At 39.1% G+C, this 26,172-nt stretch overlaps 4 protein-coding genes across 4 annotated transcripts in view; 2 read left to right on the forward strand and 2 right to left on the reverse strand.

Annotated features, from left to right (window-relative positions):
* LOC108874775 (uncharacterized) overlaps window positions 1-2,534 on the reverse strand; it is a 5,932-nt gene extending 3,398 nt beyond the window's left edge. The window contains exons 1-2 of the mRNA XM_018663308.2: window positions 2,257-2,534; window positions 570-731 (exon numbers count right to left, since the gene is read on the reverse strand). Coding sequence (XP_018518824.1) covers window positions 570-731; window positions 2,257-2,404 — 310 coding nt within the window. The 5' untranslated portion in view covers window positions 2,405-2,534. The remainder of the gene's footprint in view (window positions 1-569; window positions 732-2,256) is intronic.
* Window positions 1-7,356, forward strand: part of LOC108874776 (ADP-ribosylation factor 4) — a 7,757-nt gene extending 401 nt beyond the window's left edge. The window contains exons 2-8 of the mRNA XM_018663309.2: window positions 1,213-1,306; window positions 4,891-5,202; window positions 5,679-5,759; window positions 5,878-5,987; window positions 6,082-6,153; window positions 6,533-6,655; window positions 6,817-7,356. Coding sequence (XP_018518825.1) covers window positions 5,136-5,202; window positions 5,679-5,759; window positions 5,878-5,987; window positions 6,082-6,153; window positions 6,533-6,655; window positions 6,817-6,903 — 540 coding nt within the window. The 5' untranslated portion in view covers window positions 1,213-1,306; window positions 4,891-5,135 and the 3' untranslated portion in view covers window positions 6,904-7,356. The remainder of the gene's footprint in view (window positions 1-1,212; window positions 1,307-4,890; window positions 5,203-5,678; window positions 5,760-5,877; window positions 5,988-6,081; window positions 6,154-6,532; window positions 6,656-6,816) is intronic.
* Window positions 7,357-8,238: 882 nt separating this feature from the next.
* Window positions 8,239-22,121, reverse strand: appl1 (adaptor protein, phosphotyrosine interaction, PH domain and leucine zipper containing 1). The gene is made up of 23 exons (XM_018663310.2): window positions 21,929-22,121; window positions 20,410-20,508; window positions 20,152-20,211; window positions 19,144-19,215; window positions 18,964-19,051; window positions 18,385-18,426; window positions 17,722-17,780; window positions 16,818-16,964; window positions 16,110-16,192; window positions 16,010-16,011; window positions 15,773-15,935; window positions 14,621-14,809; window positions 14,481-14,523; window positions 14,330-14,386; window positions 14,142-14,233; window positions 13,862-14,038; window positions 13,595-13,647; window positions 12,764-12,938; window positions 12,523-12,559; window positions 12,221-12,361; window positions 12,081-12,131; window positions 11,861-11,950; window positions 8,239-11,704 (listed from the first exon to the last, which is right to left on the reverse strand). The coding sequence occupies exons 1-23, from the start codon at window positions 21,980-21,982 to the stop codon at window positions 11,552-11,554; spliced, it is 2,127 nt and encodes a 708-aa protein (XP_018518826.1). The 5' UTR covers window positions 21,983-22,121; the 3' UTR covers window positions 8,239-11,551.
* Window positions 22,122-23,647: 1,526 nt separating this feature from the next.
* The window catches only part of il17rd (interleukin 17 receptor D), a 29,526-nt gene continuing 27,001 nt past the window's right edge, over window positions 23,648-26,172 (forward strand). Inside the window, exon 1 of the mRNA XM_018663346.2 lies at window positions 23,648-23,817. Within this exon, the coding sequence (XP_018518862.1) occupies window positions 23,698-23,817 (120 nt within the window). The 5' untranslated portion in view covers window positions 23,648-23,697. The remainder of the gene's footprint in view (window positions 23,818-26,172) is intronic.

Consider the following 26,172-nt stretch of genomic DNA (forward strand, 5'->3'; position numbering starts at 1 on the left):
TTTTTCCCAGCTACATTTAAGTTCCTTGTTATAGGCTAACCTGCAATTTTGCTAATTTCCAGTTTATTCCTGTTATTTCCCATGGAAAGTTTCCAGCTTTGAAAATTCACATAATTTTGCAATCCTAATGTTGATTAATGAGCACTGTTCCCGGAAAATAAGTTAATTAATTGATTACTTTAAATATTATCCTCCAGAATTAATGGATCACACACAACCAGAATAAACTGTTATTATAGTATATATAGTATATAGTATTGTGTATATATTATTTTATGCAAACATAACATTATAACATAATATATAATCATTATATATTATATATTATTGTATATAGTATGGATAGTAGTAAGAGAGTAGATTTAGTGTCAATTACTTTCTAGGCCTTTTTGCCCCCATGTGGTCAGAAACAAAGTGATGGATTCTGTCCTGGTCAAGAATCAATATTTTTTCAGTAAATTTGTTACAGGAACAGAAAAAGAGAGAGAATGCATCCAGATTAAATCAACATTTGGGATTTCATATTTCAGTGCTTCTGATTTGGTTTTGTACTTTGCAAATGTCCTTACCTCTGGTCGGAGGCTGTGTGGGGTACGGGGTGGTCGTGTAGTAGTGACGTGTTGGTGAAGGTCTTGGTTGCGGTGGGGAATAATTGGGAGGAAAGAGGGATATATCTCCACCATTCAAAGACAAAGTGAACATCTTCCCATCTAAGTTCATTGCAGGATGACCTGGAGAAGGGACAGAGGAAAAGATACGACAAAAATAATTTGTCAGCATAATTTAAGATCTTCTTTTTTTTACTCATGCATGTGTTTATTTTTAATTGTATGTTCTCACTTTTTGAACACAGTCCAGTACTGTGTTAATAAGTGTACTGTATTCCATATTTTACACTTTTCCATTGTTTTATTTGAAGGTATCAAATCATTGAAAGTATCAAAAACCATCTCAATATCTCCTTTCTGATGCTTCTCTCACTCTGCAAGAACAGGGTGTTATGTGTCTCTTTGTGTTTGTTCTGTGTCACCACTAACCACAATTATTTTATATGTTTTTGCAGCTGTGAGCAGCTCCTCCATGTCCTTTTGTGGTTTGCATTGTTGGACAGTAGCATCATCAGCATTTAAAGGCCCTAGAAAATAAGTTTTAACAGTTTTTTGTTTGTGTTGTGTTTCAGTGTTTGTCTTTTTCTTTGTTGTTTTCTCATAGGCTTTGAAGTGGGCGGGGCTCAGCTGGAAAAAGAGGTGATGTCACACGGTTCCAAGCACCAATCAGGATTCAGCAACACTTGAATCGGATTCAGGTGAGATAAATAAATGTATTACACCAGATATAACACAATGCTAATTTCCAGTGCAGTGACTTGTTGCTTATTATTAGTTATTTAATGTTATAGAGAAATACTTAAAACATCTGTCATGTACCTGTGAAAGGTGTTGCTCTTAACTGTGAACCTACAGAAAATGATCACCTGAATCTGCAGCTCCCCTTAGCTTTAAGGAGTTTTACAGTGAGTTTCTTCTAATTGTTTAGGTGTGTGACCTTCTTTACTGTTTTGGTTCACTCTCCACACCCTCATAGCATCATCTTTTGCAACAGCAGGCAGCTGTTTTCAGCTAAAAAATCTCTAAAAATCCACTTTCCTCTACCTGCTCAGCAGCAAACAGCAGGCAGAAACAGTTAAAGACGAGCTGGTGGACATAGTGGAGCATTTAGCAGCTAAAGAACCAGATCTTTCCTTCAGTGGGTGGTGGAGACCAAAAATAGAGTGAAAAGAGAAGGAATATTGGACTCAATTTATTAATCAATCAGGTGGCCACAAACAAGTCTCCAAATGAGTGATAATGTTCTGTATCTGTTTGATGACTAAATAAGTAAATGTTTGCTGGCAAGTTCATTAACATTAAAACCTAAAAAACCTAGACAATGATTTGTCAAAAAAAGTTTAGTTAAGTTAGTTGAAGCTGACTGAGAGGCTTTAAGTATTTTTGGGGGCATTTTATTACAAAATGCACCAAAGAAAGAGAGTTGGCACTTTAAACCCAATTTCTTGCAACTGATCATTTGATCAACTGCTTTTAAATTTAGTGGCTCATGACCTACACCAAAGTGCTCCTGGAATGTGATGTTACAGTTTTGTTTTATTTGTCACTGTGCGTATATATATATATATATATATATATATATATATATATGTGTGTGTGTGTGTGTGTGTGTGTGTGTGTGTGTGTGTGTGTGTGTATACACGTATACCTGTTGTCCATGGAGTGGTGGTTCTCCACCGAGGAGTAGTAGTTGTTGGTTTTCGGGTAGTTGTTGTTTTTGGGGTAGTAGTTGCTGTAGTAACTGACATGATCGCAATCACCAAAGGAACAAAAAGCAGCTTGCTCTTCATCTTCATCCTCACCTCACTGACAGGAGTTTCTGCAGTAGAAAACGTGTCCTCACTGTGTTGGGAGAGTTTATCTGTCTGTTGTTCCTCTCAACAGGCTGCACACCAGCTCCCTATGCTCTCATTTCCTCATTCAAGTGTCTGCAGCGGCTTTTAAGTTTCGTTTCTTGTGCCTCTCCTTTTCTCCCCCACCAGTGTCACCACTTCAGGCTCACATAGTCACATAGTCACATTTTACATTCATAGAGGGAAGAATTTATTTATTTATTTAAATGTAGATGAATTTTTACTCATCCTGAACATCAGTGAGCATTGTTTTTTGTTTGTAGTATATATAATGGTGAATATCGGTGAGCACCCGCTCATATAAGCTATGGGTTTTACAGGGTGCTTCTTGCTATGAGCCCACATCTTTGTGTTTCAGGTGCATTATGTCAGTGACAGGACCTCACAGACAGAGGCGCAACTACTATATTTGCAGGCAATGCAGCTGCACTGGAGCCAGCAACAGTTCAGGCCCTTCTTTATCAATTTATTTTATCTCATGCATCTTTAGCAGTGAGTCTACAGTGTACACAGGGCAACAACACTGCTCTGTGGCGTCCTTCAGTTATCAGTTATTCATCAAATAAATAACAACACAAGGACATGACAGTTTAACATATAGTTAATCGACTCATACCTCTGTTTTACATTAATATATTGAATTTAAATAAGGATTAATGCAAATGTGCCTGTGTGGGACTCTGGGTGATGCATTGTGATGGAGAGGGGCCTGCTTTGACCATCTTACAGCGTGGCCTGGTGCTGACTCGTTATGTCATCAGGGTGAGGGATGAGGAAATGCATTACATCAATGACGGGACCGTCACAAAGATAGGTGTACAAGGGTATGTGTGTGTTTTTCAGTGCTGTGACAAATAAAACCAAAGCTGGCTAGATACAATGATAAGAAAGAAAAAACTTTAGGTCACTTTAGGTTGAACTACACGTTTTGTGTTTAATTGTTTGTATTATTGAGGATCTGTCAGTAAACCAAACACAAACACTTCAGAAATTAAGAGTGCAATCATCAGTGACAGTGTCGTAATAATTTACTGTATGTGGAGGAAACCAGCTCAACCAGACTGGAGCAAAGATAACCACAGTGTTGCCCTGTTGCTCTGCTGTAATTTCCCAAAACCAAAAATCACACCACATGTAATCTGCTGTGTGTGTGTGTGTGTGTGTGTGTGTGTGTGTGTGTGTCAGGGGCCTTATCTGCCATGGAGGTCATGACTTCTGCGTGAAAACTGAGTGTAAATGCCAATGATTCATATATATCTATATTTCTAAAATCTTGTTTGAACTTGTGTGAACTTCTCTTTTCACCGACAGAAACCATCCAGATTATATTAACAAATTTCTTTGTCAATAAATATCACGTTTAACTTTGTAAAACCTTTAAAAATTGAGATTATCGATCATTGTCTTGGTTAAAAGAAACAAACCATAAAGAGAACAACACACAGTCTCCTGTGTCAAAGTCCAGTCTTTTGTTGACCCAAACGTCCACTCCCACTTCCTCTCACTGTACATTTTGTCGCACTTCCTCTTTTTCTCCTATTGGACACGTCAAAATTACCAGTTAGAGGCTTTGTCACTTTGTTTTTTTTTTAGCCATTTGCAGAAATGGCTAAAAAATGGCTGATACTGTCCTGAAAGATTTACTGTATTAAAATGTGTCCTTAGGGTACAGTTTATATTGTGTTTTAGTGTTGCATTTAATCAAACTAATTTTAGTTAAATTGGTATCCACCACCATTCCCATTTATTAATCCTGCTTTCACCACAGGCTGTCTGCACCTCAGGGCCTGGAACCAGATGAACTCGAAACTAAAACTCTCTTTTACAGTCTATAACGTAACTGTTAACATATATAGACTTATTATAAATATAATAAATACATTATAAATATAGAATAAACATATACTCAATCAAATATAATATCAATATTTGTGGACTGTTCAAAGGAAAAGCAAGTCCACTCACTGAGAGTGGTGGATACACACAAACCTGGCAACTCAGGAAATACAGACTGTGTCAGTTCTGCCAACAACAACAAATGGAAGAGACAGAGCAACACTTCCTGACAAAGACAGGAAGACACAGGGACTGAAATAAAACTTAAACAACAAGAGTTCAAAACTAAATCAGTATTTAAATCGAGAAAAACTGGCACTGAAACAGAGACAACAGCTTGTTTTTAAAGTTTTTTTTTTTTTTTAAAGTAGTGGTGGAGGTGATGTAGGCTGAAATATTTAAGATATTTATTCCAACTTCTTAAATGTTTTCACTTCTGTCATTATAGAATACTTTGCTGTACAATGAGGTTCTTGAAGTATAGTAATAATGTTTTTTGTGCTTTTCCGCACATTCTCTAAAACGAAGTAAGATTTCAGGTGTTATCTTTAAAAAACTTAAAGCGAATTCAATTTGTATTTTTCTTTTTTAAGAACAAGCCTTTATTTTGAAGCCTGCGTACTGTTTCCGGTGTGCGGTGTTGAAACCTGTTGCGCCGCCGCTGCCACCGTGTACCGAGCTGACAACAACCGGGATGACACCATGGATAACACACACTTCACACACACTGTCTATGCCATTGCTGCTGCCCTATAAAAACCGCACACACTCGCACAAATCGACACACACTTACCACGAGTCGTTTAGTGCGGAGCAGGAGCTTTCTACCTGAACCATCATGGGCGTCATCATCTCGCAGATCTTCTCCAGGTTCACCTCCAAGACCCCTGTCAGGATTTTAATGGGTGAGTCCTGATTTAACTTTATTACCAACCTGGCTGCTCTTTAAAGGATTAGAATAAACCTTATTTAAAAAGGGCTTCAGGTGATTTTTATTTAAACTTAAATGACATTTAATAGAGTGTATTACTGGTCAGAAAATCTATTTGTTTTGATCAATGATCAATTATTATCCCCACCGTGAAGGTTTACATTTGTAACCAAGGGGTGCAAAGTAACGGAGTATAGTACTACTTGTATACTTCTACTCTACTTAAAGTATATTCAACTGATAATACCTAGATGTTTGAAGTGGCATTTTCGATGCAGGTCTTTTGCTTGTAATTGAGTATTTGTAGATTACAGAGCTGCTACTTTTCCCTCAGTAAAGGGTTTAACACTTCTGTCAACACTTGATGTTTGTAACTTTATTCGTATTTACTGAGTTGTTGTTGCTGCTTGTTTGTAACACTCCTGTCTGTTTGTGTTTGTGCTGTTTCAGTGGGTCTGGATGCAGCAGGTAAAACCACTCTGCTGTACAGACTGAAGTTGGCCGAGGTTGTCACCACCATCCCAACTATTGGTCAGTTCATCTCCATGTTTATGTTAAGGCACACATTTAAAGAGAAATATGAAACAATACACTTACATCAGTTTATTAATTTCATTTTGTGTGTGTGTGTGTGTGTGTGTGTGTGTAGGGTTTAATGTGGAGACAGTTGATTATAAGAACATCAGTTTCACAGTCTGGGATGTCGGCGGTCAGACCATCATCAGACCTCTGTGGAGACACTACTACACCAACACACAGGTAATACTACTTCTGCTACTACGACTACTGCTGTTACACGGCTACTACAGAAAGAGGACACTGGCAGTAACGCATGTGTCTCTGTTTTCTTCAGGGTTTGATATTTGTGGTCGACAGCAACGACCCCGAGAGGATTAAAGAAGCTGCTGACGAGCTGCACACGATGGTAACAAGCTTTTCCCTGTAGTGTTTCAACACACAAATTCAAACACACACACACACACATATTTCTAGTTTGTATAGAGCTATCACAATAAACAACACCTGCAGTATTAACAATGTTTAAGTAAAAAAAAAAAAAAAAAGATGGAAACTCACTGTGAAAGTTTCCTGGGGCCCCAGACACCCAGGTTTAGTCTATAATTTGATTAATTTCAAATTTGTACCACTGAAGTACATCTACTCTCCTGTACCCTCCATCTTGTCTTGGAGAGAGATCCTGTGTTAGTTTTAATATCTTCACTATTTTAATTATTTTGATCTTATTTGCTGTTGTTGTGTTGCTGTTGTGTTTTGCCACATTAAGTCATGTTTGTGTGCTGCAGTTGGAGGAGAATGAGCTGAGAGGCGTGGCCGTGCTGGTTTTCGCCAACAAACAGGATTTGCCCAGAGCCATGTCCGTCAGTGACATCACCACAGCCCTGGGCCTATCAGGGATCCCACAGCCGGTGAGTGAGAGATTAACCTGTAGACTTAAACTGTTACATTAAATTTACTTCAAGTAAAATGTGCAACTTGTGGGTTTTTTTTCAACTTAAAAATGTAACTTTGCTGAACTGTGCTAATGTTTTTGTCCTCTGTGTGTGTGTGTGTGTGTGTGTCTGTGCAGTGGTTCGTCCAGGCGTCCTGTGCCGTCAGTGGTACAGGTCTGGCCGAGGGCCTAGACTGGCTCTCCAGCAAAATCCTGAAACATTAGAGGCTGATGTTACTGATGCTGTGAAGGATGTAAAAAGAGGAAAATATCTGTGCCTATAAGACATACCTACATGTCCTGCTTAGTTTATAATTAGCTCTACAAGGCAGGACTGTAGAGCAGATGAGCGACCGGTCAAAGATGACAGAAGTTTATGTTGTAAAATGGCTTCCAATGTTTCCATGATGCTGCTAAAAACCATTGTTTGCACTTCCAATAATCCCTACAAGACACCAGCCATCAGAGATCTTGGATTGTGGGAGATGTAATGTTTTACACAGATGCTTTTCAGCCATTTTGGCTCGTTATCCCTTAAAATGAAGTAACATCTACTTATGTTGCCTCATCACAGGTTATTGCCTTGATGCATGTGGACATGAGTTCAACCTAAGAGTGATTCTCCATCTCAAACTGTTTTAAAAATAAAATCTATACACATCAGTTTGTGTAACAGGAGTATCCGGTGATCCTGCAAATTTATATGTGGTTGTGTCATTTTCATGGGAATCAAACTTTAACTGCACTGATTATTTTACTGTATAGGCATTAACATAAAATTCATCTGTCATTAGTGATTTACTTTGTTTCCATGAATGTGGCTGTAATGAGAGTTTGTTTTAAGTCTGTTGTGGTAAATTTAAAGATTTAGAATTTCAGAATTTCTGTAAGTTAATGGCCTGTTGTTTTTTCGCATGAATTATGACAAGTCTTTATGACAATGTATATTATTTATGAATTTAGTTCTTATTTTATATTAAAGTTATTATGGTGGCCAATTTGTTTTTTTATTTTAAATACAAACTGACTTCAAAAGTATTTACTGATGAAACAGTCAGTTGAAATGGTTAAAAGTATGGATATAGTAATGGATAACTAATAATGGATCATATAATAACTCAAAGTGTTAGATAATCAGTAAAAATAGCTAAAAAAAATACAGGATCCATGGTTAAAAACAGTCTAGCTAAAGGTAATGCCTACCTTAAGTGAACATACTTAGCTTAAAATAGGTTAATAGATAAACACTTGATGAAATAGCTAAAATTAATAGTTACAATTATGATGTATTTAAAATGGTTTGTTTATAGCAATTGATAAACAGTTAAAATGGTAAGTGATCAATACTTAAAATTGTCATTTTTAAATGACGACACAATGAGGTTCTGAAAATGACCGCTGATACATTTTAACACACAAATGCAACATTAAACTTTGTAAACATGAAAATAATCCACTCTTTCTGTTCAAAGTTTACACCTGTTAAACTTTTCCTGCAGCTCATGTAGCTCGCAGGAGGTTGGTTTGATCTGAAAACATCAGCAGACTGACCCAGGCGGGTGGAGTTAGTGCTTTATTTATCGCTGAAAAGCCTTTTTATTAATCATGACACTGGGACATCAATCACTGAAACATATTTACAATTCAAACTCATTGATCCTGTCGTGTTTTGTCTGTCGTTAAAGTGCAGCTCCATCAACACGAGTCCTTCACCTGGTAACAACAACACCTTCCCCCAAATAACACAACCAGCAAAAATAAATTTATCATTAGTAACTATTGATTTTAGGCTGATTTAGAAATGTCTTTGCCATGTTAACTTCCCCATTGCTAGCTGAAGAGGTTTGTCTGTTGTTCATGCAATGTCTATGATCTTTAAACTGAAGCTTATTCAGTTGTTTTTCCTACAGATAATCACTGTGAATCACTCTGGATAAAGGCTGATTAATTAATAAAACCTGTGAAAAGCATAAAAAGGCCCCAAACAATGACCCAGATAAACAATAGTGAAAGCACAGATAAATATTACATCAGGTGAAACACATTAACTCAGCTGATTATTTGGCAGAGAAGATGGAGAACAGTGTTTTTTTTTATGACACATGGTTCTTAGTTTTTATACATTAAGATGTTAAAAATGTGAAATTTCTTCAGTTTACTGATGAATAAAATGTACCAGCTTATCAGAGAAACCAGAAGATGAGATCCAAACTTTCTACTTTTATTTCCTTTTTTTAAAAAATAAGAGAAAATCGCTGCGTCCTTTTATTTAAACTGTCAACAAAAACAGCAAAAGTGAGGGTACTATTTCATCAGATTTGTGCTTGAGTTGACAGATCTCCAACTTTTCAGCATCAGATCCAAACAGACAAAAATAGGAGAGCGAAGCATCTTTGGCTCACTTTAGTGGCCTATGACCTAACTGGTCAATAGTGTACAGTAGTAGTTTCTCATTAATGAACATTTACTTTCATGCAATTATTAATTTTTGTAAGAGGCAGAGGCAGAAGTCGCAGACGTTCTATTTTGGAGAGAAACGCTTCAAACAACATCAATTTAAAACCTTGATTTTCTTTTTGTAGTTTCACGCCATCTGGGTCTGTTTGGCTCCAATCATGACAACATGCTAATACACACTGCATACAAACTGCATGAAAAGCTGGGATGCTGGACCGAGAATGGCTAATGATATATTTTCCACAAATACTTCAACAGATATAGAAATACAGCAAAAGAAGTGTGGAATATAAAGAAGTTAATATTGGCACTGAAGTCGTTGAAGGCATTTGTTTCATACATTTCTTTAAGGGAGGTTCGGGGCCGGATTAGTTTCACTGTAGCTAAATTAGAGCTGACCTTTGACCCCAGTGAACTAAGTGTTTCATTCATAACTTTATGACAAAGAATTTGATGCTGAAATTTCAGTGGTCACTAACAATCAGTACAAAGTTCTCCAGAAGGTCCAACTGACAGATAAGGCTGATCTCTAACTCTTGACTGTGAAAGAACCAAATTTTTATCAGTTATCAGTAAAATCCACTCAGGTATCTTGACCAGGTAACATGAATTTAACCTGATGAAGGATGGACATGTTGCTGATAGTGAGTCCAGCTGATGGACAATATAAAGAACTTGTTTGTTTGATCTTTAAAAGGCGCTATATGTAAGTTTTTGCTAACAGCTGTTTACTTACCAAGAGCTTCAGACATTGTTGCATTTACAAGACGAGGTTAGAATATTTCCTCTGAGCAGACTGGACACTACTAAGATTCTCCATGCCAAAAGTGGTATTATGAGACGAGTCAGAACTAGCTTGTTAGCATGCTAACTGCAGTAAATAAGAAGAAGTGATAGAAATAGAAGCAAAACAAGAGTTAACATTGCCATTGCTTTCCACAGATGGAGACAGCTCTTGGTGAGTAAAGGACTGAAGATTGAGGCTGAACTAACGTTTCTTCTAGACTAGTAAGTAAACAGCTGTTAATGCTAATGTTAGCTATGATTTAGTGATGATGGTTCAGAAGTCTTAACTTCTGGTAACAACTGGGCTACATTTGGTTGAAAAATTACATTTAACCAAATTTTTGTGCCTAAATTTAACCAAACCTTCACCACAGAGGTGTCAGTTCACAAAGCAGGCATGTGAATCATTTTTGCACCAGGGATTTGTAACTGTTTTACCATTATTATCCTTGATAGCAGTGATGTCTGTATCTTTTCAACCAAATTTAGCCCAATTTTAATCTAGACGTTCTAGAGACTTCTGACCAAATCTATGCTGTTTTAAACGTATCAGTCTGTTTCTCTTCACCTTCCATGCTGCCGCTGTTTTCAGTTCATCTCAGTAAACTATGAAAATCAGCTCACAGGGACTTAAGACTTGCTTTAGTTTGATAATCCACAATAAACGTTTGTCTGAACTTGAAGTCCAAAACCCCAAAATATTCAATTTACTACAATGTAAGATACAGAAAATCAAGTAATTCTCATGAATGAATTGAAACCATTAAATCTTTGGTATTTTTGTTTGAAAAATGACTAATTACTATTATTATGATTAAAATAGTTGAGTTAAATTTTCTGTCAATTGACTAATGGGTTAATCAACTAATCATTTAAGCTCTACTGTGATGATGACTTAGCAAGTTTCAGGTCAGTTATTTTTTATCCTGTGGTGAAATGACTGAAAAGCAGCGACTGTCTGGAAGGAAGAGGAGATCATTTTGAGAGAGAAAAAAGATCAGCTGCTGAACACATCACAACAGGAAGGACTCTTGAAAATAAGACTCCCTGCTCTCAATCATCGTATGACACACGTTTTACCAACAACACTAGTGTTTCCTGTTGCCCTCTGGCATCTCCCATCTCCAAAGTGCCTGTGAACAAGACACTGTCCAATTTTCTCAGGCATCTCTCTCAGATCCTGGTTCATTATTCCTCATGTTGTTCTGCTTTATATCTTCTGTCATTATTCTTAGCTCTTTTTTATATAAAATAAACATATAAAACAGAAACTTACAGGTTAATCTCTATTTTTTTGTCCTTTTCTCGATAGTGGAGCCGGTATAAAAAGCAGCGTTTTTACACACAGAATAAAACACGAGTCAGTGACGAGACGTTTCCTCGCCTACGCCCCTCATGCTCCTCCTCCTCTTATAGTGAGGGTGCGTCTAGGTTATCCTCCGTTTTCAGAGTGACAGGCTCCACTACAAACTTCAAACAGAGTCCAGCAGAGAAGGAGCGCATGTTTTTCAGTCCCAGGCATCCCGGGGTGGGCAGGTGGTGTCCCATCCTCCTCTGATTCCTGAGCTGTTGCCTTGACAGTACCAGCTGGGACTCGCCTGGGAGGGTAACATGCATCCTCTGTGTGTCGTTAGGCTTCAGACTCGCCCCTCTTCTTCCCCTCATCCCCAGCATCGCTGTCTTCTGATTGGCTGTTGCTTAGCACTAAGAACTGTCCGTCGGGGGCGGGCGGGTTGGCAGGACGACTCGAGGCGGCGATCAAACGGCTCTGCTCCTCCAGATCCTGAAAAGACGGCACGCAAGTTAAATATCAAAAAAGAAATGTTCTAAAATAAATTATGTTGTGTTGGCAGATATTACTGTATCTTTACAGACAGGTGTATAGATGAAACAATGGGGGTTACAGGTTAAATGTTAAAGGTTAAAGGTTAAAGGTCACCTTCTCGATCTGTCTCTGTTTGCTGAGTTCCTCCTGCTGTTTCTCTTTGGCCTTGTCCTGCTCCTTCCTCTTCTCCACCGCCTTACGGTCCTGCACAAAGAAAAACAACAAGACAATAAAAATAACTAACATCCACAACAACACCTCCAGGGTCCATCAATCAAAATGTGAGGGAGTTAGCTTTAGTTTCAGTGTAACAGAGTTTCATATCAAGTCTCACCATCTCAGAGTGGAAGGCTATCTGCTTGGCCAGACCAATACTGTCACAGATCTGAAACAGATGAAGGAGACAGACAGGTCAGACACACAGACAGGACAGAGCGTTAGACAGTGAGACAAACAGACAAACAGACAGACAACCTTCTCTCCATCGTTGTTGGACTCAAAAATGTAGCAGACGGCTCGGCTGTCGCCCCGCCCGCTCGCCGACTGCAAAACGAAACCAAACAGCCTTTTGTTGTCCTGATGGGATGAACACTGAACGACGCTGGACAGAGGGAACTGCAGCAGGAGGAAGGAAGAGGAGAGAGAGAGAGAGAGAGAGAGAGAGAGAGAGAGAGAGAGGATGGAGAGAGAGGATGGAGAAGGATAAAAATTAGGAAAGAGGGCACTGAAACCAATCAGAAATCATTAGTAACATCTAGTAAGATGTATCGTCTTACCCTGAGTCGAGTGACTTGTGTCTGAGGATCGATAAGCCTGAAAAGACAAATACACACATTAAAATCAAAGGCTTTTTCCTTCATAGAAAATAAAGCGTTTCCAAAGTGATCACAAACTGAGAACACGTTATTAATGTCTTCTCTGTATCACTGTTATGAGCTGAAGTCTGTCCCACATGATGCTAAAGTCATGTATCTGTTGCTTATTATTCTCTAACATCATTCTTTCTGTGGTTCATACTTTAGGCAGTCGCAGGTGACCAGCAGGTGTGACTCGGTCATCCTGAAGATGTTGTGGATGGCTCTGGCGGCCAGGATCTGTCTCATGGTCTCAGAGATGACATCTGCTGACTCAGCAGTCCTCACCTCCATGGAGCCCAGGAAGCGGACAATGAAGAGCTGGTGGAGGATCGAGTCTGGACGACGCAGACACAGGTAAAGAAAAAAAAACATATACAGTATATCTGTCTGCAGTTCCACTCAGGGAATTATTACAACAATTCTTATGATTATTATTACTATTTTTAATGATAGTAAACTCCATGGGTCAGGATTATTATAATTCTATGGAAATTACACAAAAAAAAAATTTATGGGATCTGCTAATTGTTATAATAATGTAAGTAAAATAGATTTTTTTTCAAATACTTTGTTAAACATTACAGAGTAAAATACTAAATAATAGCAAAATATAGAAAGTAGACAATAACGTATCACAATCTATCCATCTGCGTGGAAATGAAGAAGAACCAAAGCTTTAAAGGTCAGGGAAACTTAAATTAGAATCTCATTTGTTCTATATGTACATGTAAAAATATAAATGTCATGTTTAGCCTCAGGAGAAGATTACCACTGATATTCGTGCATGGCTGAAAATGCTGTAGCCGTGTGTGAGGTGGGGCAGTGTCGTCACAGTTTTCAGATCAGTGTATTGCCAGTTAACACTGAGGCAGTAAGGGTGCCGTTTTCAAAAGATTACACTCTGGAACCTGGTCTCAAAAGTTTGCATTTTCAGGCCCTAAAACACTGTTGCTGTGTGAACGAAAGACCAAACAGCAACAAACAACGGTACCTTCACTGTCTTCTGATGTGTTGTCTCCTGACTCCCCAAATGGATTACTCCTTCTGTAGGACACACACACACACAATTACACAGAATATTACTTAAACAAACTACAGATACTTTGACTGATCAGGATATTTATTACAAATGACGCGGTTACTTTAGACAGACCAGTAGATGTAAGACAGAAATTTGTTTTTTTAACAATTTGGGTGAACTGATCCTTCAAAAACAACCCTCTAATGCCTGACTGAAGCATCACACACACACCCATACCTGCCAGACTGTGCTGTCTTGCTCTGTCCAGAGTTTTCCTCGCTGACAGGGGAAATGATGTCAAACTGGATGGGTGTATCTGGTGCAACGAGTGCGTCCAAGGAGAGCACGGAAAGAGCGGGTGATGGCTCGGACCCCACAGAGCTGATACTGCTCGCTCGGCCCGAACGCCCTTTACTGGAATGAGGAGGGGGAGAGATACAGATGGAGGTCAGGTTTAGAAAGCTGTCTCCATTAAATCTGGCAACTGATGGGTCAGTGTAGTCAGTATCAGTCCTACCTGCTGGGTCTCATGCTCTCGTGTCTCTGCTGGAAGGACGGTGATGGCGTCACAGCTTCAATAGCCGATTGGTTCACTCTGGCTGCCAGCTCCTACCAATAGGAAGACAGTACATCAGCATCAACCAATAGGAAAACAATTTGAAAGCAAGTATCCAAAAAGGTTTTCATGGGAGAAGGGACACCGACCTCTGCGTTCTCACTCAGGTAAATCCTCTTGGAGATGTTGTTTATGGTGGAGATCCACTGGTGGGGGAAGCAGCAGAAAGTTGATGTGAGAAAACAACACAACGGCTGCCAATCAACACAAAGCAGGTCACATGACAGAAAATCAATCTACCTCCTCGCAGTCCTTCCTGCTCTCCGCCTGCAGCGTCACCACTCTGACAGTACAAAAACCCAGGAAGGAAAAGCAGCGTTAACAGTTTCAGGATAAGGTGAGAGCATCTGAAATGTACAAGGATGGGAGCTCTCTCTCACCTCTTGCCATCGAAGGACGTGGCCTGGAAGCAGAAGCGTCGGTCGTCGCTGTCGACTGCCATGACGGAGCAGTTGTCAAGGTCCATGACCAGCCCACCCGCCACCTCGCCGCGGCCCTGATGCATCAGGTTGCCACCCTGCGTGAAGAAGTACTGACGCTCCCAGGATGAGGACACCAGACCTGTCTTACTGAGAGGCAGATGGAAGAACTACTTTTACAACAACTAACAACCAATTAAATATAAGTAATCAAGGTTTCTGTGACTGTAAAGACCAGAATTTTTAACTGTTTTCAACTTTGACAGCAGATACAGGCAGCATCCAAGCAGATAATGTAAACAGAAAAGTATTTACAGAAAGTGCTTTAAAAAGGACAAGTGATAACACAAACTGAGAAATCTGACAACAGGTGGGAAACACACCAACACTTAATCCTGATGATCTAAACTGCTGTATTTTGAGGTAAAACTAAAAAAGAGCACATCTGACATGTTGTAATAATCCCTCGTTGTACAGGAAAACCGTTTACACAACTACAGTAAGTATTGTAGGTTCAAAACTGAAGCAGGAAGTGAGTTTGTAAACTGTGGCGGATAATTACAACAGACAGTTTAGGTAATAACTTCACTGCCTCGCCGTCATCTTCTCTTCCAGATCAGTTTGTCTAATGTGGAGGTTTGTTTCCAACTTGTCTCACATGTTTCTCGACCTGTCTGACGTCTTTTTCGTTATGTCACCATATTCCCAAATGCCTGATGTTAATTAGTACAATGTTGTTATTACTACTTATAAAACTGACCTTTACGGCTCCTGTGTACAGGACATGAAAATGTGTCTGTTTTAAGAAACTAACGACACAGAAATGTTTTCAAATCTCAGGTTAGTGGTGAGCACAGGTGGCAGTTTACTGTGGTTGTACAATTTTATGTGCTACATAAAAGCCCCTGTGTGAAGGGTTTCAAAATTTAGATTTTGATTGTATCAAAGACAACATGTAGACAAAGAACATGGACATGAACAGAAACTAACAAACAAACAAAAAAATTAAGTGGTCAGAATGTAATGAAACATCTTACAAACACACAGAAATCCTACTAATAGGGGCTTTAATGTGAGCAATAAGTAAATGTATTAAAATGTGTGTGTACATACTTGCGGATGTACAGGTAGCCCTGTTTCCTGGTCAGGTTACGACAGACAGGTGAGTGGGCGGGGTCAGGGTCACACGGTGCGTACAGCGAGTCACATGATCTCTCCATCTGCTGGATGGTCTGCTGCATCTGCCCCACCTCCTCCTCCATCTCCCGACGGAACACTGAATGAACACACACACACACACACAGACAGGATTTTGTCACTCACAGCTGAAGTCTTTGAATTCTTTGAAACCACTGCAGCTTTAAATCTGAGTTATCATTAAGAAAACACTGTATTTAAGACTGTGAATGTAGGACAAAGCACTTCTGGGAGGAGAGGTGAGGGCTCTTACTTCTGGACGCTGGTTCCTATGGTTCCCAGGAAGTCCTCCCACTGCTGAGTAAGATTCTCTGATCCTAGCTTAAAGAAGCTGATCTGCACAGAGCAAACACAGAAATAAAGACCAAATAAAGGTTTGGTAACAGCTCTAGACCAGCTGGGAAAACATGTGATGAAGAATGAATTTGACTCTTCATTGGTTAAATCTGACATTCACTGTCTGTTACATCTGAATGTTTGGTGGATTATAGCACTACTGTTAACAGACAAAAGAAGTGCTCACATAGTCCTGTAGGCCTGTGTATTCTCCATCATCATCTGCTTAATCTGATTGGTTAGTTTGGAGATGTGGGTCCCAGCAATAAGCGTTTGTTCTTGAATTTCCGACTCAGTCACAGATTTGGTCTCCAAAACTCTACATTGGTTGTGGACATGTCTTGCATTAAGATCTAGGGCCAACATTTTGGATTGATGACCAAACATTTCGCCTCACGACAGTAAACTTTCATCTGGGACAACCTAAAATGCCGTGTGATGCTCATGTTTTCAGACTATTTCTGGGTTTTTCTTGGGTCAAGAGAAACCTGCAGCAACTCTGACCTGAGCCAAGGGTAAAACTCAAGTGTAGATCTGAGACCTTGCTCAGGTCTTGAGTGTTCGAGGACAACAGGTTTGACAGAAAAACCTCTCATGTACAGTAAGTGTGTGTATGTGTGTGTACCTGGGCCTGCATGTATCCCAGTAGTGGCTCCAGCAGAGCTGTTTTCTTCTTGTACTGTAGTGTGTTCAGTGAGCAGAAGTAGTGCATCATGGTCTGGTGCTGTTTCTTGCGGGAGGTGTAGACGTCCTCCACAGCCTCTGCCCGCACCTGTAACACACAACAGACATCAAGATGATATCATGTGCTGAGATAATATCTTTTGGTCAAAGATTATGTGAAAGGTTCATATTGGCACATAACTGCCAGTTTGAGAGCTTTGAAACACTCCCCCATCGCTGCTGAAACCCCACGCTACAATCACTTAACTGACACGTCTAACACAAAATACAACTAATGTCACACGCTGAAGGAGGTTTCAGTTGATTTTCATAGAAATAAACTAACATGGCTGCCTGGAAGGAAAAATAAAGTAAAAAATGTAAAATAAATAAATAAATAATATATTTAAATATAAAATAATAAATAATTTAAAAAATAGAAGTTAAACCAGACTGGATAATCCAGAAGTTGTTATTGGTCCACATCTTTCTAATAATTCCTACAGGAGTTTCCTAATGTAATTTGGCACAAACTAGGACAAACAGAGACTGTGTTCAGTTATTTAATTCAAATTGACTGCACGCAGCAGGTCAGCTGAACATGCAAAACATGAGATTTGTCTACAGTCTAAATAGATACTTTCCTTGGGTGTTAAATGGAGCAGTTCTTCCTCTATAAAATCAGTAACTTATAACTAAACTAAACAAAACACAGTTTTCCTGTGACAAAAATTAGTTTTTAAGGAATCTTTGCAGCTGGTTGAGCATTAGAAAACATTATCTGGGAGTTTAGTATCAAACTGTGGTAATGAAGTGCAGAATGATAAACCTGTGTGAAGAGTGTTCGCATTACTAAGTGTGGTTACCTTGTCATTGTCCCTCTTCTTTGACAGGCGACTGTATCGATTAATGGCTGTGTCATGATCTGTGGTAAGAAACAGGTAGGTAAGACTTTTGGTGGTGAAACATATGTTTTCACTGAAGGAACAGGCAGAGGTCTGCACATTTGTTCTTTTAGATTAAATGTGACTCTGCATTGTGATGCTTCAAACTAACTGTGACCAAGAGATAGTGGCTTTATGTTCCCTTCTTTATTAAAATAATTTCTATTTCAATGAACATGGCTTTAAGTAAATTAATATATAAAAATGGCAAAAAATAATGTTCAGGCTCCTCCAATGTGAGGATTTTCAGTTTTACCCTCTGAGTTTTATAAAGTGAACAGGAAATAGGAAACTAACTAATCCTTAGCCACCATACTTATCCAGAAACTCAATCTTACCACAAACATTTTGCATCAACTACTACTACTCTTCTGGAAACAAAACAACACTCTGGTTGTTGTCAGAAAACATTTAGCCAGATATTAAGATGCAACTTTATCTCCATTTACTTAACTATGTAAGGATGGAGGGTGGCATAGAGTCTATCAATAGAAACATGATCTGGGACATGTGATGAGCATTTATCAGAAAAAATGAACTGATAGAGAAAATTAACTGCAGCTCTAAGTAGCTGTACAAACTTACCATCACTGGCTATCTGGAAGACTTCTTTCAGAGTAAGGATCTCTGCAGAGACACAAAAGAACTTAAAGTTACAGTGCAATGGACATTTTTGCTTTTTTCTGTTCCTGTGGACAGGTGTACTTTTAGTCTGGGTCTGTCTTCCTGGTTTGGGCTCCATCATATTTTAGAAAACTGTGACCTTGCAGTTTTCCGGGAACAGTCATTTTGGAGAAATGCCAAAGCAGAGAGCCAAAGTCCATAAAGAAAAGGTTTTCCCAGTTTGGGCCTGCACAGAGCCCTGACCTGAAACCACATCCAACACCCTTAAGATGAACACCTACTGTGAACCAGATCTTTTCACTGGACCTCACTAATGCTGCTGTGGCTGAATGGGAGCAAATCCCTGCAGCCAGGCACAAAAGTCTGGTGGAAAATTCTTGTTGAATCACATGTTCAATCATCAGTGAATGTACTTTGTCAACAACAAACTCTTGTTGGTTGTTAATCTGAGAAATATGTCAGAAACTGTTCTTGTTCTTTGAGCCAGAGGTGTGACTGGGTTGGATTATTAGTGTACTGCGCAGTGTTTGTGTCTCCTACCCTTCAGGTCTCTTTCTTTAAACTGAGTGATGGGAAACATCATGGCATCCGCAAGTTGGGTGGACAAGACGGCATGGCAGGAACTCAACTGGAAAGAGAGAGAGAAGAAGTTAAGGAAAATCCTCATCACAAATCTGTGTGGTAAATCTAGAAAGAGTGTGTTTTTGTGATCTCTCTCACCTCATCAATGACTTTTGCAAACTGCTGCAGGGTGGAGCTCATCACCTCATCATCACCCCCTAGAGGAAAACGCTGCAGACAACAGCAACAACAAAGGAGAAAGAATTAGACTGATTCCTTAGAGGAAAATTCAGCAAATACAGGTTGGTGGTTAGTGTTAATGAGTTTCGGCCTGAGCATGAAAAAACTGGCGTTGTCTTATGTATGAGGACTAGATAATCCCATCTCAGGCATCCCTCACCACTTTATTGTCTTTCAAATGCATGTGTCACATGACTATTTTGGTCCAATCCTGATTGACTGATCACGCCTGCAGTACAATTAAGGCTTGTTTAATTCGCTCATAATGAATAATAACCCTGAGACCCTGCAGGCACATTCAAGTCAGCAATATGGGAATATTTTGGCTACCCTTCCCCCACTACAACAAAAGAAAAATGAACTGAGCCATGGATTTGGAGAATACTTACACCCCCATAGGCATCAGATTGGATGGATACAGTCTTGCATGGAAGTCCACTGTATAGTTACCATGAGTCTGTCAGGGTGAGTTAGCACTAAGTTTTTATTTGCTAGCTCAGTCTAACCTGCAGGAGTGTCCAATTTGGAGTGTTATGAAGCCATGAGGGAAATAAATCCATGATGAGTCCAAAGTATCTCCCCACGTCTTTACTGCAGAAATGGAGTGAGGACTAAATCATCTGTCACACAGCCAAGAATTCACCACTGTCACTGTAATGTGAGCTCAAAAAGACTCTGCGAACTGCCAGAGAAAATCATTTTGATTGCTTCTAAGAGCCTGACAGGAGAGTGTGTGAGAGATAAGCTACACAAATGTGGGATTTAAACTGGGATTTAATGGTTTCACTTCTATGAGAACTATCCCTGGACTAGTGTGAAAAAACAGGGGAGTTGTCTTATAATCAGTATAGTCTTATATTTGGGCCAATGTGGTTTTAGCTTGGTGGCTTGTGTCACAGGGTTGGTGGCTGGTATGTGGTTGCCCACCTGTTTGTCATACTCTTTCAGCAGTCTGGAGGTCAGGTGTGTCGCAGCACTGAGCTCATTCTGAAAACACAAAAAACAGCAGCTGGAGACACATTATCCAATCAGCAGCCACTTTTTAATGCTGTAAGTTCGAGCTTATACCTGCAATGCCAGTGGCTCTACACCTGTAAGTCATGTGTGTTAGTGTGTGTGTGTGTGTTAGTGTTAGTGTGTGTGTGTGTGTGTGTGTGTGTGTGTGTGTGTGTTGTGTGAGCCTACCTGTGCATCATAAATCCTATGCATGGCCTGATACAGCTGTGTACAGTAGTTGGAGATGGCTGCAGTGTCCTCCTCGAACACACCCAGCAGAGAACGGGTCTACAAATAAAGCACACAATATAAGTGGTGGAAACGAAGCCAGTGTTGATCATTCGACTCATCCATAAAACCACAGCAAGATATGGCCGCAAATGAGCCCTTGTGTAACTGCCAAAAACCAAACCCATTTCTATCTATGTAAATCCACACCTGGCTGCTACCTGCTCTGTTATCAAGGTGTGTCTCAAACTGCATTTTTTTTTTTTTGCCTTTAGCACACTCATCTGTCACTGTCACTCTCTACTCATCTGTCACTGTGAGAGATAAAATAGATACAGTTGTATGCAAAAGTCAGCACTTAGAGAATACTTCCACCACCATGCTTAACAGCTGGCAAAAGTGGGGTTACTAAGCACTGACTTTTGCACATACCAGAACTACTGCTATTTAAAGTTCCTGAAATAAATAGTCAAAGTGAATTGACATTTGAAGCTGCAGCTGCAGGGGCTGTATTCTTGTATTATTTTCACTTCCTAAATCAACAAAATATATCATTTGCACAGATTTTTGATGTATTCCTGGAGGTCTGGCATTTTGTCTAATCCTATCAATTTATAGAAGCACAGTTGGCATCTGTTGTTTTATGGGTCCAAATCCCTAAGATTTTCAGTTTACAATGTCATATATGACAAGAAAAAAACAGGAAATCCTCACATTTGAGAAACTGAATCGGGGGAATGTTTGGCATTTTTGCTTGGAAAGATTACTAAAATAACCACTTATCACTTATCCAAAATAACTGCAGCTTCATTTTCTGCAGTTCTACTGATCTAATAATCAACTAATCATCGCACTTCTAATACAGACCCCTAATTTACCCAGATAAACTGATTACACGTGAACTTAACTAAAACATCCGATCTATATCTACAGGCTGAACCTGTCAGGTGTATCAGACTCTGGCCACACCCTGATCAGTGATGTCACAGCAGGTGTTTTGCCCTGGATTTGCTGCACTGATCAATGGGGTGTGTTTCAGCTCATGTGAAGCAGTGTAGCAGCAGCAGCTCCTCTCAGCCCTGTGTGACTTTCACATCCAGCAGTAACAAAGGATGACATTGCTGCTCGGCCAAGATATTAACAGTTTTGACTCGAAGGAGGGTAAACCTTAGCCGAGTGGCTAAGGAAGTAGCTAATTACTCATTTAATGAGTTAATTTCAATGCAAACCAACAGTGATTCGTGTTTGACTTGGTATCTTGACTTAAATCTTTTCCAGTTGAAGTCATTTTAACGCCGATGCACAGCGGGCGCATCCCCGTTTGGGCTGTCCACTTGACAGCTTTGGTTAGCCGTCCTGTTAGCAGCATCTCTTCGCTGATTGTTGGCAAACACTGAGCCTACAAAGACAGCTAGCCTAGCCGGACAAGTGGCTAACGTTAGCAGGCTAGCTGAATCCTCCTAGAAAAGAGATCAGTTACCTGCGGACTGTCCTCCAGCGTCTCCTCTATCGGCAGCTTCTCTATCCCGGGCATGGCTGCGGCTGGTGCGTCGGAGATCGATCCCAATCGACGGACAAAACACACAACAAATCGGTCCGACAACTCCCACTCAAGATTTCTTAGCTACACGAATTCACAACACCCCAAAACAGATCCACCCAGCTGCGCATGTCCCGCCCCCTAAGTGGATTTTGATTGGATACCAAATAACTTCCATGAATCCGATTGGCTTCCTGTTTAAAGGAGAAAAGGCGCCATTTTGGCTCTGAATAGGATCGCCCTTTCACTATATTCGTGTACAACTCGGAGCCGTAATGGCTGCCGGTCTGATAAGCTTGCAGGTGACAAAGGCGGTATTTGTAGCCTGTATTAATTGACAAATTTACTGATACAATTAATTTCTAAAATATCAATTATTAAAAGATTTTTCCCTTTTAAATGTATTTTTGAGGGATACAGCCTTTTATATATGTTCTGTATGTATTTGATAATTTATTTTCATATTTTCAACAGAAAACAATAATATAATTATTTAATTAATTTTCATGTTTTAAATTTAACAAAATACATATGTAGTACTGTGTAAAGTTTACATTCCCACTAGATCTGGAAATTATTTGTCAGGAAAATTTACAAATTTAAACAATTAGTCCACATGTAAGGAATTTAAATACAGATTCTCACAGGGCCATTTTCTGGTCTGACTGGGCTTTATCCTTCAAAGGAATTTCCAATTTAACTTTTGTTATTCCACTTATCAATCTTACAAGTCATTTATCTCCTGTTTAAAAAATTTATAGCCTAATATTTTCCATTTTGCTATTCATATTGTTTTATTTTGATTTGGCATTAAATGCTATTTTTAGTACATGTGAAGACTGAGTTTAAAGTGTTTTCCTGTCTTCGTTTTTTTTTTTTTTTTTTTTTTTTTTTTAAATCATGATGTTGTTGTGTCGGTAGATAGCCACGTTGTTCTCAGTCCTTGCACAGGGACATCATGCATCAAGTGTTTCAACTAACTTTTCGCCACAAGAGGGTGACACACAAACACTGTCGTGCAGTCCTGAGAAGAAGGGATGGACAGAAACGTGTGAATAATTATGTACAACAACGTCTGTGTATTTTTTGCAGAACAGAACAACTCACAAAAAGAAGAAAATCAAAAGTCAGTGAATCTTTTTTTTAAGTGTGCAACATTTGTTATTTGTCCTTGTTTTACTCTTGTACGCTGACATGAATGCACTACGCCTTTAAACTAAGTCTTCACATGTACTAACAAGCTTGTATTTCTTATTTTTTAATTCCATTTAAATTTCTAACTGCTGTTTTATATAGCCTTATATTGCTTTTACATTTTAGCTTAATGCCTTTTATATCTTATGTGAAAGCACTTTGTATTACCTTGATGTTGAAATGTGTTATAAAAATAAACTCACCTTGCCTTGCCTTAAAATATAACTGTCATGTTAATATTCAGTGGTGCAAATTTCGGACAAATGTGTGATTAATCGCATTATGTAGACCCGAATGATATGTGGTGAACCTGGGGTTTCCGGGGCCCTCGGGGGTCTGGGGCCACTTTGTAATCCAGCCCTCAAGAAGTGAGGACCGGACAAAATGTTCCCACCTCCAAGGTCTAAAGCTGAAAGTGGTCCTCACAAAGATAGTGAAAACACCACACACACACACACACACACACCTCCTTCTCTCCTCTCTCGCTCTCAGAGTTGTTCAGACTTGAGGGAGGAATGGCGGCCCCTCGGAGTTTCTTCGTCTCTCTCTCCGGGTTGCTTCTGGTTTTATATTTCTCTTGTGGATCTACGACTTCAGGCAACAAAAGGTCAAACCAGGAGCGATTGGGCTTCAAGGTAAAACAACACAGAATTATACTTTGACCGTGTTTTTAACGATATTCAGCGAAAGCAGCAGCAGCAGCAGCTGGTGCTGCGTCGTCTCAAATCTCCAAAAAGTTAAGTTTTCTTTGCTCGGGTCGGTCTGTTTCAGTTTTCTGTCACTTGTGTTGCTTTTATTAAATCAAGAGGTAAAATGAACTTTAGGAGAAGACACCGTTTTCCTCAAACGGGCTTTAGTCCGCGGTATTCACCGTCAGTCACGCTACCTTGCTTACCTGTTGGTCTGAGGAGCTGAGATCCCCGGTTCGGCCCATTTTTACCTACAGACCAAACTCCAATTCAAAAAGTGGTAATATAAAGAACACTTGCTTTACAGCAAACGTGCAGACACTGGAAAACGACCTTTAAAACTCTGCTGGATAAGTCCGGTATCCTACTGAATTCGGCACACATGTAACATATACAGGACGTCAATTCAATAAAATCTTACCTTTTGTAAGTGGTTCACGCAGCTCCCTGTCTCTTAAATCGACGCTGTTAACAATTATTTTGATGGGAAAAGACAGTAAGTGACTATGGTAATCTTAACGAAAAAATATATATAGATAAATAGATATTTTGTATTGGATATCTGCTGAATTTAGAAATGATCTCCAAAGCTCAAGTTGATTTATTGGCTTTGGAAATATACATTTTGAAACATAAACTTCTTTAAACTGTAATAAAATAAGATTACACCTACTTATCCCATGCAGAGAATCTAGAGTCCTTTAGTCAAACTACTCACACTCCTGTCTTATACCTGTCCTTTATGTGGGGAAGGAGACCTGCCATTCTCTGCTTCAAACCAAACTCCTTTAAAGAAAATCATAAATGAAAGTTTCCTCCCCTTGTAGCAAATCTTAATCCCTATAAAGTATTTTTACTATATCTGGTATATATGTGGTTACTTTCACTGTATTTAAAATAAAAAGAGCATGTAATTGCAGGAATAATTAATTCCACTGGCCAAGTAAACAATAAATGTAAGTGAAACAGCTTCTGCTCAGGGCTGAATAAGCATGATTTCACAAGTTTAAAAACACAGAGCTTCTGCTTCTTTCCCTGTGAGTTTTGTGGTTTAGGTGAATTGCAGGTAATAAAGCTGATTTCCTGCCTTTTGTGTGTGTTCGTTTAAAAAACATTTGATGTGGAAAACAGGGATATGCGAACTGATCCACCACCTCCACACTGCTGCTCTGCTTTTGCAGTTCACAGCAGCTTTGATTCTGACCATGAATGAACCACTTTTTGGTCTGTGCTGCATTTAGTTCAAAATATGAAATTTTGGAGAAGCTCACTCTCAGAAACAAATCTTTAACTTTTTCAGTCAATCAGTTTGAAGCTTTGAATAGATTAATCTCTGAATATATGATCTTATCTATAGTTTCTGTTCAGGGCTGCACCTAACGACTGTTTTCTTTATTGATTGATTCTACTAATTGCGCTCTCAAATTAATCAATTAGTCTATAAAATCTGACAAAACAGTGAGAAGTCTTCATAATCAATTCTCTGAGTCTAAAGTTCTGGTTTCAGATGTCTTGTTTTGTCAGAATATATTCAGTTTACAAAGATATAAAACAGAGAGAAACAGAAAATCTCAATATTTGAGAGGCTTTAACAACAATTTTCTTGCTAAGAAAATACTTAATTGATGAATCAGTTATCAGAATAGCTTTAGATTTGTTTTTCTTGAGTCTCTAAAATGTCACATTTGTTTGACATAACTTCAGTGTGGAGCTTGGAGGTGCCTGTGCAGACAGTGATGGGATGTACTGAGCTACTGTCATGGTTTAATCCCTGGTTACTCCCATTCACACAGAAACCTAGGTCCACATCAGAGCTAAACCAGACAGACCAGATCCCTGAATGTTCATTGTTTGAGTTTTTACTCTACATTCATATTATCTGCGACGTTGAGACACGTGGAGTTGATGCTGCTGTTAGTGGTTTCTGTAGGGTTACAGGTTACCACAATAACCACCCAGTGATCCTGTAGTTGCCATAGTAACCAGTCATTATCCTTTTTATGCCAACAGCTGAGCAGTGTGATGTTGCAACTACTTTGATTAATTTTAATATAAATGTGTGTTGTTGGTTTTTTTTTTTTTTTTTTTTGATTGTTGATTGAACAAAAGAGGTAATTTGATGACACTCTGTTTGGTTTCAGGGTTATTTTCTGTTTTCTTGCATTTTAGAGACAAAAAGATTAATAGAGGAAATAATCAGCCGATGCACTGATAATAGAAATAGTCATTAGTTTCTGCCCTTGTGTAGATATTTACATAATTAAGATGATTCATCTGCTGATTATTCTCTAACTTATTAAG

The sequence above is a fragment of the Lates calcarifer genome, linkage group LG12 (assembly GCF_001640805.2).
Source record: "Lates calcarifer isolate ASB-BC8 linkage group LG12, TLL_Latcal_v3, whole genome shotgun sequence".
Taxonomy (NCBI): Eukaryota; Metazoa; Chordata; class Actinopteri; family Centropomidae; genus Lates; species Lates calcarifer.

Excerpts from the sequence above, each read along its gene's own strand:
- appl1 (XM_018663310.2), bottom strand. The coding sequence starts at position 21,982 with ATGCCCGGGATAGAGAAGCTGCCGATAGAGGAGACGCTGGAGGACAGT. Across the intron at positions 14,524-14,620 it reads ACGTCCTTCGATGGCAAGAG|AGTGGTGACGCTGCAGGCGG; the intron begins GTGAGAGAGAGC and ends TTGTACTGTCAG. Across the intron at positions 13,648-13,861 it reads AAGACAGCACAGTCTGGCAG|AAGGAGTAATCCATTTGGGG; the intron begins GTATGGGTGTGT and ends TGTGTCCTACAG.